The following is an 18,542-nucleotide window of genomic DNA, read 5'->3' on the forward strand; positions in this document are numbered from 1 at the left end:
GAAGGATGTAGATGGAAGAATGAAGAAGGAAGAAAGAAGAAGGAACAAGAACGAAGAAAAAAAGAAAAGGAAGAAGATAAAAGAAAGAAGAAAGAAAAATGGAAAAAGGAAGGAAAATGAAGGAAGAAGAAAACATGATGAAAGAAAAAAGAAAAATAAAGAAACAAAGGACAAGGAAGAAAAGAAAAAAGAAAAAAGGACAAAAGAAAGAAAAGGAAAAAAGGTTGAAAGTAGGTAGAATGAAAAAAAAAGAGAAAAAGGAAAAGGGAAAACTAGGAAAATGAAGAAGGTAGAGGAAAGATGACAGAATGGAAGATTAAACAAGAATATAAAAGAAGGCAGAAGAAACGAAAAATAAGAACAAAGGAAAATAAAAGAAGAAGAAACCAGAAAAAAAGAAGTAGGAAGAAGAAAGATGGAACAAGGAAGGCAGAAGAAGGAAGAAAGAAATAGGAACAAGGAAGGAGGAATTAAGAAGGAAGAACTATGGAGGAAGAACTGAGAAGAAATAAGGTAGAAGGAAGAAGGAAGAAAGAAACAGGAAGAAGGAATTAGGAAGGGATGAACAAGAAAGGAGGAAAAAGGAAGAAAAATTTGAATGAAAAAGAAGGAAGAAGAAAAAAGGAAGAAGAAAGTAGGAAAAAAGAAGGAAGAATGAAGAAGCAAAAAGAAGAAGGCTCTAAAAAGAAGAAAGGTAATCTTGGCAAGGATCAAAAACCAGATACAAGAACCAAGAACAATAAAGTCTTGTTCCTTTCTTTGTTACCTCAAAATTTTTAGAGCTGTTTAGACTCAAAAATAAAAATTCCGTTCAAAAATTGAAAGACAACAAGAAGTCGTAAGAAGGTTGCGGATTATTCTTGTTTGTGTCCCTATTAATGTCAAATGTGAATGTTTCCATTATAATTGGCTACTCACGATTTTTCAGCCTTATGTTGTTTCATGCTTTATGTGAGATTTTTACTTTTTCAGCCTTTCGTCTTCAGCCTTATGAGTTTTCAGCCTTATGAGTTTTCAGCCTTATGTAATTCAGCCTTTCGTGGAAGACCCCAGAAGACTTACTGTCACTGGTCGAGTTCGACACTTCAGCAGATTCCCGTGTGGTAGCTTGGCAACTACTAAGCACATGTACTGGGTCGTGCGTAAATGCATTCTCCCTTATAAAAAAAAGTGCACCTCTAGATATTTGGACTACGCTTCTGTTCTTATAACAAATCTTGCCCGTGAACAAGACTTTTCCTTCTCTCTGAAAATAAACGTATGGCATAAAGTTTTCCATCGCTTGTAAAATAAGTAAAAAAATACCCGCAACATTGTTCCTTCTTGTGGGCTGCGATTCCGGACGGAAGACTTTAGGTTAAAAATCCGGTGACCGCGAGTGGTTTCTGCCATCCCAAGTGACACCACGAAGAAACAAAATATCTTCCTGCGATGATGTCAGATGTTTTTATTCTTTATGATTTGACGTTTATCTTTGTGCATTGGTAGGGTAACCAACTTGATTTGAACCCCTACACCCAACCAGCGAACTGTATAAGAACTGGACATATGCGAAATTGTTAGATTCGTATATAAAAAATGTAAGATCACAAACAAATATTGTAAGAATAGCTTGCAAAATTGTGAGGTTTCATACAATATTTGTATAAGAATCTAGCATTTTCGCACATGCCCAGTTCTTGTACAGGTTTTGGTAGGTTCTTATACAAAATTGTTAGAAAATCTAATCAAAAGGCAAGACCTTGCTTCATCCCAATTGGCCAGTATAAAAAGAAAATTCGGATTTTATCAGAGTAAATTGGGGTATCCAAAGCGTGTACATTTGAGGGAGCAAAATATGTTGCACTGTCTAAATCTAAGATAATTTTCATTTTTTTAAATTACAATTTTCACCGATCTATCAATTAGGGATGACCATTATAAATTTCTATTTCTCAAATAAGACTCTCATCTTTGAAATGGTGTGATTTCCGCTCGTATCTAACGTGTAATAAGCAGAAGCACTTCCTCTAAGGGCTTTTAAAAATGGACATTTATCCTATGATTGTGATCTTTTTCTTAGCACGCACTCATTATGCACCGGGGATTTTTCGGCTTTGCAGTCACTTCAGCAATAAAAACGAATGTTTTTTCTTTGCCCGACGTTTCAATGGGCCATTAGCGTTCTGACGATTCTGAATGTTAAAAACAAACCACCAGACAAAAAACGTTCCTTTCTAGCCCTTGAAAAAGATGGCATAGCCCATTGAAACGTCGGGCAAAGAAAAAACATTCGTTTTAATTGCTGAAGTGACTGCAAAGCCGAAAAATCCCCGGTGCTAAATCCAAACAGTCGAGAGCATCCAGTAAGCACTCATTATGTATACGTAAATCTCGGATTGTCTCTAATACGTCGAAATAAGCGTTCTAAATTTGATACACGTATTAAAATAGACGATAATACAGCTTGGGGCTTATAAATATCGAGGAATATACTCCATTAGCGTATTATCCTTGTTAGAACATACCGCCATTAAAGAAACAGACTAGTAAATAAAATGAAAAAAAAAATGTGATTTTAGATGGATGATATTTCAGGAAGTTAGAACAGGTATCTCGACGTTTAGAACAGGTATTTCGACCAGAAATGTGGAAATCATCTTGAAAACAATGTAATTTATCCACCTAATGCTGATACTGAAATTTTTGTTTTACTATCCAAATCACTAAAAAGTAGGGATTGATATGCCGTTTTACTTGTAACTTTCATGGAAAAGTTTTATTTGCTAAACTGCTGTTCTACGTATAATTGTCTCATGTTATCTTTGATGAAAAATCTCAAACTCGAGTCAATTTGGCCCACTGAAAAAAAATGAAGTTGTTGTTTGATGATAATAGATACTGAAAACTGTTTAAATAAATAGTGATTCGTTTCATGTCCTGGAAAAGTGTTGCCTGCGCTCATAACATCTCAAAAATATTTGTAAAACTTTAAGATCTAATCGATTCTGAAATTAGTGGGACAAATTTACTCGAGTTTGGATTTCATCAAACTTAACATGGGACAATTATGCGTAGAACAGTAGTAAACTACTTCCAAATTTGAAAAAATAGTAACATGTAGACCTCATTTCTACCAATGATATATTTAAATTAGAACTCAAAATATGATCAAGACTCTATTCCACAGAGTGTAAAACCTTCCTATTTGCTAGAAATATTTTTTTCAATTCCCAGATGCAGGGTCCCTTTCCTTCAAATCACATTATTTAAAAATGCTTTCCACATGCCAAGTGCCTAGAGAATATCTGATGAAAATTCATAACGTATCACAAATATCATTCTTACCAACAAAAATGCATATACTGCACATTGAAGCTCTGTTGCGTCGTTCTGGTCATTTCCTCCTTCAGAATGTTGGTGAACTTGCGAGAGCACGAATCCCAATCGCTGTGCACGTGGCGAAAGCAACCCTTATGTTTGAAAAACTCTGCCGTCGGACGAGCAAGAAAGAGCCGAAAGAAAACCACACAAATTATCGTTAAAATGGAAATATTGTGGACCTTCTGACACTTTTCACAACCATCCATCCTGCCTTACCGTTCTGGAAGGACTTGTCCCTGCAGAGATGATCGTACATCTTCTGCGCCCCGAACACCTCGTTCTCGATGATTCGCCGGTCCTTGCCTTCGACGCAGGCATTCAGGTAGCTCTGGATGCAATCCATGCCCCGATAGAAAACCCTGGATGGGAAACGACACGAGAAGAAAAAATAGATATCCAACCCACAAACATGAATCATCACTAAAATGCAAGTTTATACTTGTGGCAAGTACTTAGAACTAGGTGGCTGACTTACCGGCATCGGCTGTCGATTTCCTCAACCGTTTCCGGAATTTTCACCGAGTACAGGATATCGGTGGACACCTGGGGGGTGGTGTTGTGGAAGCAGTTATCCATCATCAGCGTTACCTGACCACAGACGGGCTTCGGAAGGGAAACTGCTGTCGGCTGCTGAGAATCTGAAAAAATGTGAGGAACGGAATGTTTTTCTAATAGTAAATGTTATAAATCATTACACAATAAGCTGCAAAACGAAATAGAAGAAGCTGTACAGCTAGGCAACATGATTTGATATCAGCTCTTCCGATGTAATTTTTTTTATTGACGAGTGGTTATAACGTACAATAGTGAAGAGAAAGAGATGCCTTTTAATATTCGTTGCTTGGAGTCGCACGTGTTACTTTTTGATTACATTAATTACTAATTTGAATATGCAATCTAATTTAAGACGTTGCGTTGTTTGTTGTCCATCAGCATAATAATAATCACTCCGTGACTGAAGAATAAATTAACTAGTCCGTTTGCGCTTCCATATCAGGCTGCAGGATACATAAATAACACTGGATTCGACGGCGACGAATACAATTTTATTTACACTATAATTAATTGCCCCTGAGAGGCTCACCCACACGTACTAGTAATTCCTTTGCGTGCCTAAAAAGTAGAGGGGTTGTATCTGAGACTGAGACACGACCGCAAATTGGACGTAGGATAAAAAGTGTAAAGTATTCAAATTTGAAATATTCAATAAGTTTACTATCGCTGATTGTAATCTGCAATCCCATCATTGCGAATTAACTGCAATCATCAGGCGATTGGGGTTTGCCTCTTTTGTCTCTCGCTCCAACTTCTACTTTGTTACACCATCGAACATTCGTTCTAGATGACCAGTCTTCTGCTGCATCGCAATTTAGTCAGATACAGCGGACCAAAATCTAATTGTTTGGTCTATGACTAATGAGAGGATTGTATTACTTCTGCGTGAAATTTAACGATTTTTACAATGTAATACAAACTTTCCAAATGTACATGTTCATGTTAGAATTAGAGGCATAAGTATAGTATATACTCTTCCCTCCCTCTTCATATGGGAGCTTGCCAGAAGGAAGGTCGTGAGATATGTACCATCACAAATATTGCCCTCCGCTCGTTTTCAAATCCAATTGTATAAAACATTCTTCATGCCGGCCGCATCCTAACGGAACTATCTAATCTATACTTTCGCTTTTAATTCTATCATGAACAATGAACATATACGTCCAAGCTTGGAAAATGATATTGAACCGAGCGGGACAGGGCCCGTCTGGGAGTCAGTGTTATGACAGACGGGGATCTTTTTCGAGGTGGTCGATGAATTCGTCTACCTGGGATCCTTGCTAATGCTATAATGCTAGTCGTGACATACGAAGGCGCATCATCTGTGGATGTCGGGCATACTACAGGCTTTAGAAGAAACTGCGGTCAAAAAAGATTTACACCCACTCCAAATATGTCATGTACAGAAAGCTCATGAGACCGGTGCACATAGGGGTATTTTCGCAATCTAGCCGGAATAAATTATTTTATCTCTCAAACTGCTATATTTCACCTTATTTTATGATACTGTGATGATAATTTAGCTGAAATATCAGTTTTCCAAATTTTCACTTTTTGACCCATGTGCTTTACCCTTTAAAACCCTGAAAAACATTGATAATTTCAATTAATTCGTTCTCGTCATCGCTTCTACCGAAATCAGTTCAACTCTATGTGTTTGCAAGGGGAAACATAGAGCTAAAAGATGGCGTCATGGAAATTGCTCTATGACTCTTCCTCTTTTCATAGGGATGTTGAATGTATGATATAGGTCATAAATGCCTTAAATACAGTACCAAACATAAAACATCCGCTTTCAAAATGGCGCAAATTTGAGCAAGATTTTTTTTCGGGATCCTAAAATATAGACATAAATGCGTCCTCTCTATATTGAAATGTTACCGAATGTCATCGAATAAGTGTTTTATGCTTATTGCAAATATGATGAACATTAACTAGTTTTAGCTCGAAAATGGACTTCGAATTACTCTTTTGTATTTCTGTTCAGAATCATTTATTCTTGTCAAAAACACGTTAACATGATACTATTTTGTCTCCTTTTTCATGGTATGTACTGATCTGTAGATTACTGTGACAAATATTTGACCACAACAAAACATACCGAACGTAATCAAATTCAACAGAGAAAACCGGCAATTTCCTCAATGAAAAACCTCTAACTTTCTAGAAGTGTAGTGGTAAAACTTTAAATCTAAATAGAAAACCTAGTACTAGGAGTGGCTCGTCTACTATTCAGAGAAGTTTGAGACATATTTAGACTGCTCTAGAACAATTTTGAAAATTTAACTTTATTCCGGCTAGAATGGCGAAATACCCCTATGTGCGGTGGTCCTCTACGGACATGAGACTTAAGCCATGCCCGAAGAGGACTTGCAAGCACTCGGGGTATTCGAGAGACGCGTGTTTAAAACCATCTTTGGTGGTGTGCAAGGGAACGATCTGTTGTGGCGAAGAATGAACCACCAGCTCGTCCAACTTTACGGCGAACCCAGTATGCAGAAGGTTGCTACAGCCGGAAGGGTACGAAGGGCAGGGCATGTTGCGAGACTGCCGAAAATAACCTTACAAAGATGGTGTCCGTTTCCGACCCGGCAGGTACAAGAAGGTGTGAAACGCATCGAGCGAGGGGGACTGACCAGGTGCAGCACGACTTGACGAGCGTAGGGAACAATGTGAAGATCGTATCCTAGGCAGATCATGCCGAGGAGGTATCGGCTTGGCTGGCACTTGAAAAACCTGTTTGAAGTGCTCGCTGGTCAGTAGCTGACCAGTCAAGTCTTTCACAGGCATCGTTGTATTCATCTTCCTTCGCCCCGCTTAGGCGTCGTGAGATATCGTAGAGAAAGCGAATGTCTCCGGTTGCTGCGGCTTTCTCTCCTTCATCGGCGAACGAGTCCGCCCACACTCGCTTGTCCCGTGGCTTAAGCCAAACTACCTAGTGCTGAGCGAGTGAGAATTACTCAATTTTGAGAAAACTTTCATTTTTGTGTATTTTTTGTTCGTGTCATTATTCACTGATTTGCTTTCCAATTGTGTGTTTGTGTGTATGAGAGAAAGGGAGATCTTGTTTGGCTTCAGGAAGGCGCGTTGACTTAATGCATCATCTCCAGGGTTTCGACTTTTCGTTCCAATGAGACCAAAGCAAGCATTTTTCGAGCCAAGGAGAATCTTTTTTCGTTGTTTATGTTGAGGACAATCTTTTACCCATCAATCTTTTCTCTAGAATAAGCCTTCAAAGATAAACGAAAATCTTGCCTATTAGATAGAGTTTCTTACCCCATTCCCGGCCTAACTTGCATACGACTGCATTATTTAATTGATATTTATGACAGGAAGCAACTTTTCCTGAATTTTGTGGGCTGTATAATACTGCATTGAGGTTCACTTCTGCTTAAAAATTGGCTATCCGTGCTAAATATCGTTCAAAAATGCTTTTATTTGATTTTAATTAACGAGGTGCAGCACTCATTTCAGTCATAGCGTTTTAATTTCCGGCCCACTTCCAAACCAGTTCCCGGCCTAAGCAAAATTTCGTTCAATCTCTCAACTTATTACTCTCTTTCTCTTTCGGGACGGTAGAAAATGCGACGTAAACAAAAATATGCACGTTCCACGACAACAAGATGCCAGATGGTATTATTCATAATCATTTTTATTTGGTTGAGAAGATATATTTACTCATCCAAATTTCTTCCAAATACTTAAAAACAATATTTTTTTCACCATTTGAAATCAAGAGAATTATAAATAACATGATAGCGTCAACGTATTAGACAGTTTTCCTATTAACAATGAAGGATCATTTTCATACTCCTGGCGTTTTGGCAGCACGGTGCGGCAAGAAGTTCTTGGGCCGAGGTGATTTTTTGTTCGGTTTGAGGATACATTTTAAAATGTATTCTAATATGTTTAAATAAGTTCTAGTGAAACGAAAAATTAGGAAGAATTAAAGCGCGTGTGTTTAGAATTATGGTGTGTTGATTAACAGCTTCACGACGATTTTGACGGTAGGTGTTTATTTGATGATACCGTTTTGTAAAAGTGGAAAGAATCACTCCGGCTCAGTGGTGTGGCATCGGAGAGCGAAATTTTAAAATATACATTTTTGTTTTCTACAATTGGATCATTTAGGACCACTTAGAACCACTTAGAAAAATATTGAGTATTGCGAAAAATAAATGGGAGACTTTTAAAAAATTATCAATCATGAACCTACGGCTTTCAAACAGTATAAATCATTAGTTTTCGGTGCAGTGAGACGGGAACCGGGTTCATAGGCCCAAGTAGTGATTTACCCAGATTAAACCAGATATTATGCTGTGTCTGAAACTCGATTATGCATATGCACAACATGTGATAGATTTAGTTCGGAAAAGGTATTGGAGGGTAACCGCCCCTTCGGTGGGCTTTGATCCCACGACCCCAGTACGGACAGGTGCTTTCCCTACGTCTACGTCCCTGATGAAACCAAATTCCCAGCACCGGGCACCAGCCGAACTCTCGCAAAACATTTTCAGAACTAACTACTGGTACAACCTCACACAACCCTACTTCATTGAGCGCCGTTGCTGATGAAGCAGGTGTGTAGAAGCCGGACAATACTAAATACTCATCCTACTTGGTTGGCATGTGTACAAAAATACATATGAGAGAGCTGGTTCTGAAAATGTATTGCGAGAGTTCGGCTGGTGCCCGGTGCTGGGAATTTGGTTTCATCAGTACCCGCTAAGCTGCGGAGGACGACGGAGGTCCTTCGTAGCTTAGTAGGGAAAACACCTGTCTAGCGTACTGGGGTCGTGAGATCAAAGCCCACCGAAGGGGCGATTACCCTCCAATAACTTTGAATGTACAGATATTATGATCAGGGATTGCAAAAAAAATCCTTTTCCGTTTCATAACTTTCAACTCTCACTCACTTTTCGAGAGAATTACAAAATTGTATGGTCGCGCCAGGATTCAAACCCACAGTAACAATAATAGCCGTAGGGATGCGCTTACTCCAGCCACACCACCAAGCTATCTGTATGAAAGCATTAAGTTATTTGTTCCACATAAGCTACATGATGCCACGAAAAGACTCGAATGTGAAAGAAAAAGACCAAATCAACGTTTGGCGGCAATCGAAGTGAGCATGAGCATGAGCATGATGACCGTGCATTTCGTAGTTGCTACTCCGTGATCGACCAGAACAATCGCAATTGCACAGGGAACCAATGGATGGAAGCATGGGATTTGCACTCCAACCTCAATGTGCACAGTCCGAGAGCTCTAGTATTTTGGAAGGTCGATAACGGCGCTGGCCACGTCCTCACGGTCATCGGGGATGGGAAGGAATTGATGATGCAGTCACTCGCCCACTGCAAGCCGAGAACACCTCTGCACTCGCCACGAGTTCCTGCGGAATTGGAATCTGGGGGTTAGGTTTTATGGCAAAGGTTCGTCTTGGTTTAACGGGTTGCCATTGTGATAGTAATGAAAGGGTGGTGTAGTATTCTAATTCAATGCCGAAACGAACTTTTTCGCTCATTTCGAATTCTAGCAGTTACCTGCTAGAACTAATCAAGTTGTAGTTATAGGGGGATAGAAGATAGAAATGGTATGAAAGCCCATTTCCAGTTCTAGCGATTGCTAGAACATGAGAATTATATGAAAAGATACAAAGTAGGAGGAATGGAACGGGCCTAGGATTGAACCCACGACCTCCTGCGTATGAGGCAGAAGCGGTAGCCATATGACCACCAAGCCCGTTCTAACGTTTGGCGGCAATCGAAGTGAGCGAAAAATTGTCATCACTCTCCAGGCTGTTTTTCTTTCGTGAAAAGCGATTTCACCCCGAAAATTACGAACCCTGATCATCTCATCTCAGGTAGCATTACGAGCCCTGACCATCTCTGTACGCCTTTTATCCGGCAGACGCGTTACTTTAAAAAAGGCAATATTTCCTGTGTTTGTTTTTGCCTTATACCGGGCAAACACGTCATTTTAAGGAGGCAACATCTCCTCTTTCTGCCTTATACCGGGCAAAGGCGTCCATTTAAAGAAGGCATCATCTCCTCTGCTCGCCTTATATCGGGAAAACGCATTGTATTGAAAAAAGGCTCTCTTACTTCATTTCGTAGAATAGTACTTTTCCGGGTTATAATAGGGTAGAATGACAGATTATTAGAAGAAAAATCAAAACTGTTGTTTAAGGTGATTATACAATAAAGCCAGAAATCGGTTATTTTGTAAACCATGTGCTCTTCCAATATATTTTTCAAGAGCACGAGATGAAAGAACCATAACGCGTATGGGGTGGAAATAATGGTAAATAATGGTAGATCGTTTGCTTAGTTATGCTGAACAATCATAATTTGAGTTTCGGCACTGGTATACGAAAACTATTACGCCAGATTTGGGTTTTTGGAAATGTATGTAAATAAACGTGTGGTGAACTTGAAATTCACCACGAGCTTCATTCTATAATCACCTTAAGCAGAATCTTTAATTCTTTTCTTGAAATAATTTTTATTATTAGGGTAAATCACTACTTGGGCCTATGGACCCGAATCCCGGCTCACTGCACAGAAAACTAAGGATTCATAATTTTTGGAAGCCGTAGGTTTAGGTTTGATAATTTTAAAAAGTCTCCCATTTATTTCGCACAATACTCAATATTTTCCAACTATTTATTTCACTCCTAATTGGTCCAATTATAGAAAATAAAAATGTAGATTCCGAACATTCGCTCTCCGTTGCTACACCACTGAGCCGAAGTGAATCTTTCCACTTTTAGAAAAAGGTATTTTCATATAAACACGCACCTACCTGAAAATCATCACAGTTCTCGATACAATCATTGCTTCAATCCGTTAATCACCACATTCTAAACTCGCGCACTTTAATCTTTTCTGTTTGTTCGTTTCACTAGAACTAATATAAACATATTAGAATACATTTAAAAATGTATCCTCAAACCGAACAAAAATTCACTTCTAGCCGCACCGTGCTGCCAGAAGGCCAGGAGTCTTTTTTAGTATGAAAAAAATCCTTCATCGATCATAGGAAAACTATCTAATTAGTTGACGCTATCATGTTATTTATAATTCTCTCGATTTCAAAAAGTGAAAAAAATATAGTTTTTAAGCGTTTGGAAGTAATTTGGATGAGTGAATATATCTTTTCAACCAAATAAAAACTATTATTAATAATACCATCTGGCATCATGTCGGCGTTGAACGTGCATATTTTTGTTTACGTCGCATTTTCTACCGTCCCGAGAGTGAATGAGAGTAAGATGTTGAGAGATTGAGCGAAATTTTGCTTAGGGCGGGAACTGGGTTTGATGTGGGCCGGATATGCAATCGCTATGACTGAAATGAGTGCTGCGCATCGTTAATTTAAATCAAATGAAAGCTCGTTTGATGTTTACCAAGAAAAGCTATTTTTAAGCAGAAGTGAACCCCTTTGCAGTATTGCACGGCCCACGAAATTCAGGAAAAGTTACTTCCTGTCATAAATATCAATTAAATAATGCAGTCGTATGCATGTTAGGCCGGGAATGGGGTAAGAAACCCTACTTGCAAAGATTTTCATTATGCGATTCATTGATATCTGTTGGTGTTAAACATAATAATGGATTACTACAGATTCGAAAAGTTTCGGGGTAATTGCCTTTCGGGGTAATGGATTTCGGAGTAGTGTCCTATTCGAGGTAATTGTTTTCGGGGCACTGTCCCATTCGGAGTATTGGCATTCATGGTACTAGCATTCGGGGTACTGGCATTCGGGGTAGTGGGGTGTAGCCGACTTCCTCCTGTTGACTGTGCTCGCATCCATCGTCACTAGTCTCAGAAACTAGGGATCCTATAATGAGAGATATGCGAAAGCGGCCATTGTAAGCCAATCGAGCATTGAGAACTGTCAAAACGTGAGCCAAATGAACATTGTTATTGTTGCAGATTGAGGCGAGGTTGAGAGGTATTGAGATAGATTTTAAAAAAAGTTTCATCGAATAAACAATTTGTTTTACTTTCGCGAGTAGAAGTAATCTAGTTTATGTATCGCGTTTTGTCTATTTGTATTGCACGCTTATTTTAGTGATAATGCTTATTTGAACGCTGTTAGTGCACAGACAAACATATTCCAAATTGTTATCAAAAGCAAAGTCATATACAAGCTTCAACATTTTGCGCTGCGGCAAGTGCTGGAAGCGTTTGCTAACAAAAGTAACAGCGTTGCTAAATCGTCTGGAAAAGTATTTGCATATCTCTCATTATAGGATCCCTATCAGAAACTATCGTAGATCCAGTTGAAAACCGAACTGACCTCATATGGCATAGATGCGCACTACTCGCGATGCAGTTGCGACATCCGGAAATGTGAGAAAAGCGATTGTAGCGAGACCTTAGTTCGGTTTTCAACTGGATCTACAATAGGTACAATGAAGCATGAACATATTTTCCAGGAGTTTGCATTTTGCTTAGGTTGATGGAGCAAGAGCACCTCCGCGCTCAAAATATTTCAAATAATTTAATACCCATTGACCGTTTTTGCTAGCACTACTCGCGCTCAGAATATAGACCGTTCCGATAATGATAAATACACTTGTCATAAGACGAGTTTGTACAATCCCATTGAATTCCACCACTTAATTGTATCTTGACAGATACGTATTTCGACCTCAACAGTAAGTCCGTCTTCAGTGTCTCGTTCTTGACTCGAATACACTAAATTTATTAAATACACTTGGTTTATTGAATAATTCCAATTTTTTCAAGTAATCTACTATTTTATGGTTACATATGGCCAAACATTTTATTTCCTTCATATAGCATCTAGTATTCGAGAATCTTTCGAATATTTACCATGTTCTATGAGTTTTTGCTTCCCATTGTTTCGCGGAATTTTTGCTTCCCATTGAGCGCGAGCACCACTTGCGCTCATAATAATTTCAGCGATTTTCAACGCACACTGACCACGTTTACAAGCTTTACTTTGCTCAGTGTGCGTTTACATTATTAACTTTGATCGGTCCATCCGATCGGAAAATTGACGTAAGATTATGCCCGCCAAGGAACGCCAAAGGCAAAACATACTTTTGAATATAAATAATAAAGAATGACAATTAATTGCATAGTATTCGGCAACTCAGCCGTACGAAAATCATTTAGAATGAGTAGAAAATTAGAAAATGTAAATCGTGTAAAAACAGAATCAAGTGTAAATAAAATGGACATATAAATGATAATTCTGTGTTTATTATCGTTTGAGTCCAAATTTTAAGAAGTAATCGCCGGCGACAACTCGCTTACTGTTCTCACCTGAAAAGATCTCAAACAAAAATGGCAATACCTAATTATCATCTGAGAATGATTTAGCACAACCCTGCCTCTAGCAGGGTTTACCCTCTTTCAGCAAAACATTCTGTATTTATTTCTTTAATTGCTGAATGAGTAGGGGAACTGTAAGGGTTTTGGCCATGTTCCTAATTTGACCAATTTTGCAAATAACTCCAAAAATAAAGCAATTCGCGAGGGTTTCATTAGTTCCAACAAGAGGTGTATCCCTCACGATTCAACGCTGCTTTCAACTGATCGATTATTTTGCAAAAATATGTATTTTCCAGGGTTGGCCAAATTAGGCACTAAGTTGGCCAAAACCGGTGCACCGGGAATCGAACCCAGGCACCCTCAGCATGGCCTTGCTTTATAGTCGCGAGTATTACCGCTAGGCTAAGGAGGGCTCCGAATAAAATCAACATAGCTGTAATAAATTTGTTCGTTGAAGAAACGTTGACGAGTTTTACTACCCCATCGCCAGCCACACCTTCTGATTAAGTGTTCTAATGACAAACAAGATACACGTTTTTGTTCAATGTAACAGATGCTTTACCAGCTTCAAGAACATCACATCACAAGGATGTCAAAAGATGTCGTGTCGCCGGTGTTGATGAAGTAATCATCCCGCTCGTACATACAAATGCACTTTGAAAATAATTGGATACGTCAATCGAGCTCACCCTCAAACATTTCCAAGTAAGAGCAGGAATCCATTACCCATCTTATGGGATCCCGCATCATTCCTATACAGGCTCGAACATTGATTCCTTTTCTACTGTCAGATTTCTTGGATTAGGTTCGTCAAAATAGAATAACAAGCAGCAGCAAATCCTTTATTTTCGGGCTGTCGTGAGTGCCTATAAGGATCGTAGATTGGTACTAGCACCCACTAATGTAATAACAGCGAAAACCTTATCCAAAAATATCCCACATTGATTGTCTAGACGGCTGAAAGCTTTCTTTCGAAGATAGATTCCAGTGAGACCAAAATTGATTCCACCGAATGGAAAAACAGCAATCATACCAGAAACAAGCGTGGTAAAAATTGTGTAGATTTTTGCTCACGGGTCATACCTCTTGCTGTTTGTCGATAATACCGCGAAAAGATTTGCGGTTTCCTTCTTCTAATTCTAATTTACATTTCCATAATTAATACTTACAATTACCAACGGGTTTCCTTAATCTTTTCAAATGGTACATAATCGAAAATGTCACAACAGTTTACCACAAAATAGGTACCGATAGGGTTGATGGTTCGGAGAAATGAGGGTGGTCTGGTTTTGACACACGGTTGATTGCGGTAGTGTACAACAGCTTTCGGTTGTTTTGGGGTGGAAGGGATAAAATGCGCTTCAAGTCAAAACGGTCGTTTGCATTTTTCAGTGCAGTGTATACTTGTTTTCAATATATCATCAGTTTGGTAGACCGGGATTTGATCTTTGAATATCCTTTAATATTTCGAATTTGCGGTTGATGTAGACAGGTAAAGGAGTTTGTGGACGTTACTGATGTTTTTACTCGAAGAAAAATGTATTAAATACATTTATATACCAGAAGGCCAAAAAATGCGGAGGCACAAATCTCCTCAGCTTCTCTTTTTTTTTTCCTGTTCGGGTGTGCCACTGCGACCAGTTATTAGATCTATTGTAGCGTTACCCGTATCCTTAGTGTTTAAGTGCATGTCGAATTACTACATTACTATTGATAAGCAATGCAGTATCGGTTTCGATACAGTTGTTGTTTTGTTTTCTCAAGAGCACCATGACAAGGTCCCGCTATTTAGACCCTTCACAGAGAGCAATCCCATTGAAGGCGCGCCCCTTATCAATAGGAAATCAATCCTGTTTTGAGAAAACAGAACAGTAATACTGTTTTTGGCCATGCATCGGAGTCCTAGCCACATCCTTGTCTTGCTTCTAGAATATCACCAGTAAAGCTACAAACCCGGGATTTAGCTCTGTCTACAAGACCATTTCAAGCAAGAGAATTTGTTCAGTAATAAGAACTTCCGTGTGTTCCTCTCACTACCATTGTTCACCAGTTCAAGAAGAGTTAGTACGTATTTAAACCCCTAACTCGATTTTTCCAGCAGTCAGTTCAGCCTAGGACCGGGTACCGAGGTTATTTAACTAATTGCTTGAAAAGTTGTTTCCGCTGCATACAGTTTAACCTCAAACAAGAGGAATTCGAGTCTTTCAACTGTCTGCAAGGTAACATTAATTATGTTTTATTTCTGAGACTGCTGTTGGTAGCGGGGACTAAATACGATGAATCCTTAATTACCACAACTCATTGCCCTAGCTAGAAAATGGATTAGGCTAGGGCTCTGTTTGGTAGATCTTACAACGCAACACACTACGTCAAAGTGATCTACCGTGTTACGGGATCAGCTTCTCTTACATATAACCAATCAATAAAACTATTAGCCCCATGAAATGATCGAAAATGTTGGTTGCAGAGTTATACTTTCCGCTTCAAACATAACTGTACTGTACTGGGTATTATCATCGTTTATGGCCCGTTTACATATGAGCTAGTTCTAGCGGACAATGCACTATCCGACAATTCTAGCACGAAATTAGCATAATGTAAACGCTTATTAGCGAGGACAATTCCTGTTTACATTGTGCTAATATCGCGCTAGTATTGTCGGATAGTGCATTGTTCGCTAGAACTAGCTCATATGTAAACGGGCCATTATGAAACGGTTGAAAAATGATATTCTGATACTTATGTGTAAGGGTAAATTGATGTATTTTGGACAACTGGATATATCTTGGACTTTTGGCTTCAAACAAATAATGATCGTGAGTCAGTTCAGCTTCTTTCATAATAACATTTCCAACCTTAATCATTGATACATGATAAACGAAATATTTCCAAAGGTCCAAAATATATTCAGATGTCCAAAATACCATCATTACCCTAATGCTTGAGTTTTAACTCCATAGGACAAACTCCAAATACCCTTCTGTTTGTGGTGCCGAAGTTTGATGTCCACTGTTGGAATAATAAATATGAAGCCATATTTAAATCGAACCCCTTGTCGACTATTGGAAAGGTGCTTATCGAAGAGAGCTTTAACCTGAACTCTTGATGAAGAATCCACCTTTCTTTAAAGGTACAATTCGTCAAGTTGCTATCGTCACAAGATTGTTTTTCAAACGTTGGTTATGTCGCTCCTAGTTAATGGATTTTTGATCTGAAAGAACAAATCGATTGTTGAATTATCTATTCGTTTGATTTGAAAATAATATGCAGTAAGTAACAATATATGGCACGGCAAATGCTGGGTAAAGCGTACTATGGTACTTCGCGTACCTGAAGGAATAAAATAGACCCCATCTCGCGGTCCTTAGCCTCTTACCCAGCAACTCCTATCTCTACCACCCCCCGGTGCTGGCCGGGATACGAGCAACCTTAGGGAAGATCGGGTAACCAACCCCGGTGGGAACCATGGTCGTATGCTGACAGGGAAAGGGGGGTTTGCTCCTCTCCGGAGGTGCAAATCGTCTGTTCTCCATGTCAGGATCGGCTCACAACAGCGTCTGTTCTCCATGTTAGGGGCGGCTGATCATCGTCCGAGTGCCAGCGAAACAGTGCACCATGGTCCACCGGAAATAAGGAGGAATGGTCCTCCGGAAATTTAGGGGGTTTGATGTCAGGCCCTCCAAGCCAGCCAAAAAAAAACTCACGCAACGAACATTCAACAAGAGAGTACGGACCGGAACCATCGGCGAAGACCACTGCGACGAAAAGGGACTAGCGATTGGAAACTCGGTTCGTGGAACTGCAAATCTCTCAACTTCATCGGGAGCACACGCATACTCGCCGATGTGCTCAAGGACCGTGGATTCGGCATCGTAGCGCTGCAGGAGGTTTGTTGGAAGGGATCAATGGTGCGAACGTTTAGAGGTAATCATACCATCTACCAGAGCTGCGGCAACACACACGAGCTGGGAACAGCTTTCATAGTAATGGGCGATATGCAAAGGCGTGATCGGGTGGGTGGCCGATCAATGAGAGAATGTGCAGGTTGAGGATCAAAGGCCGGTTATTCAACTTCAGCATAATCAACGTCCATAGTTCACACTCTGGAAGCACTGATGATGATAAGGACGCATCCTACGCGCAGCTGGAACGTGAGTACGATAGCTCCCCAAGCCACGACGTCAAAATCATCATAGGAGATTATCGACATTATCGACGTCAGGACATATCGTGGCGCTAACATCGACTCTGACCACTATCTGGTGATGGTTGAACTGTGTCCAAAACTATCCGTCATCAACAATGTTCGGTACCGTCGACCGCCGCGGTACGACCTAGAGCGACTGAAGCAACCTGATATCGCCACTGCATACGCACAGCATCTCGAGGCAGCGTTGCCGGAAGAGGGTGAGCTCGATGGGGCCCCTTTTGAGGACTGCTGGAATACAGTTAAAGCAACCATTAACGAAGCAGCGGAGAACAACGTCGGGTATATAGGACGAAGTCGACGGAACGATTGGTTCGACGAAGACTGCAGACAGATTCTGGAGGAGAAGAACGCAGCGCGGGCGGTCGCGCTGCAGCAAGGTACCCGGCAGAACGTGGAACGTTATAGACGGAAGCGGAGTCAGCAGACGCGCCTTTTTCAGGAGAAGAAACGCCGCCTGGAAGAAGCGGAGTGCGAGGAGATGGAACAGCTGTGCCGTTCTCAAGAAACACGCAAGTTCTACCAGAAGCTCAACGCATCCCGCAAAGGCTTCGTGTCGCGAGCCGAAATGTGCCGGGATAAGGATGGGAGCATCTTGACGGACGAACGTGTGGTGATCGAAAGGTGGAAGCAGCACTACGAGGAACATTTGAATGGCGCTGAGAGTACAGGCAGTGAAAGTCAAGGCAGCGGAGGAGATGACTACGTCAGTTCAGCGGACGATGATAGCCAACCAGCCCCCACCTTGAGGGAAGTTAAGGATGCCATCCAACAGCTAAAGACCAATAAAGCAGCTGGTAAGGATGGTATGGGAGCTGAGCTCATCAAGATGGGCCCGGAAAAGCTAGCCACATGCCTGCACAAATTGATAGTCAGAATCTGGGAACTGAACAGCTACCGGAGGAGTGGAAGGAAGGGGTTATATGCCCCATCTATAAGAAAGGTGACAAACTGGAGTGTGAGAACTTTCGAGCGATCACCATACTCAATGCCGCCTACAAAGTGATATCCCAGATCCTCTTCCGTCGTCTGTCACCATTAGTGAATGAGTTCGTGGGAAGTTATCAAGCCGGCTTCGTTGACGGCCGCTCGACAACGGACCAGAT

The 18,542-nt window shown here is 40.3% G+C and overlaps 1 protein-coding gene across 2 annotated transcripts in view; it reads right to left on the reverse strand.

The window, feature by feature from the left end:
- The window catches only part of LOC134208409 (uncharacterized), a 68,352-nt gene that overhangs the window by 11,794 nt on the left and 38,016 nt on the right, over positions 1 to 18,542 (reverse strand). Inside the window, exons 1-4 of one of the 2 annotated variants that reach the window (XM_062684389.1) lie at positions 14,399 to 14,539; positions 3,839 to 4,001; positions 3,580 to 3,722; positions 3,328 to 3,469 (exon numbers count right to left, since the gene is read on the reverse strand). In XM_062684389.1, coding sequence (XP_062540373.1) covers positions 3,328 to 3,469; positions 3,580 to 3,722; positions 3,839 to 4,001; positions 14,399 to 14,438 — 488 coding nt within the window. In that variant the 5' untranslated portion in view covers positions 14,439 to 14,539. Of the gene's footprint in view, positions 1 to 3,327; positions 3,470 to 3,579; positions 3,723 to 3,838; positions 4,002 to 14,398; positions 14,540 to 18,542 lie in introns of those variants that run through there. The other variant, XM_062684388.1, reaches the window with a different exon arrangement.

This window comes from Armigeres subalbatus, chromosome 1 (genome assembly GCF_024139115.2).
Source record: "Armigeres subalbatus isolate Guangzhou_Male chromosome 1, GZ_Asu_2, whole genome shotgun sequence".
Classification (NCBI taxonomy): Eukaryota; Metazoa; Arthropoda; class Insecta; order Diptera; family Culicidae; genus Armigeres; species Armigeres subalbatus.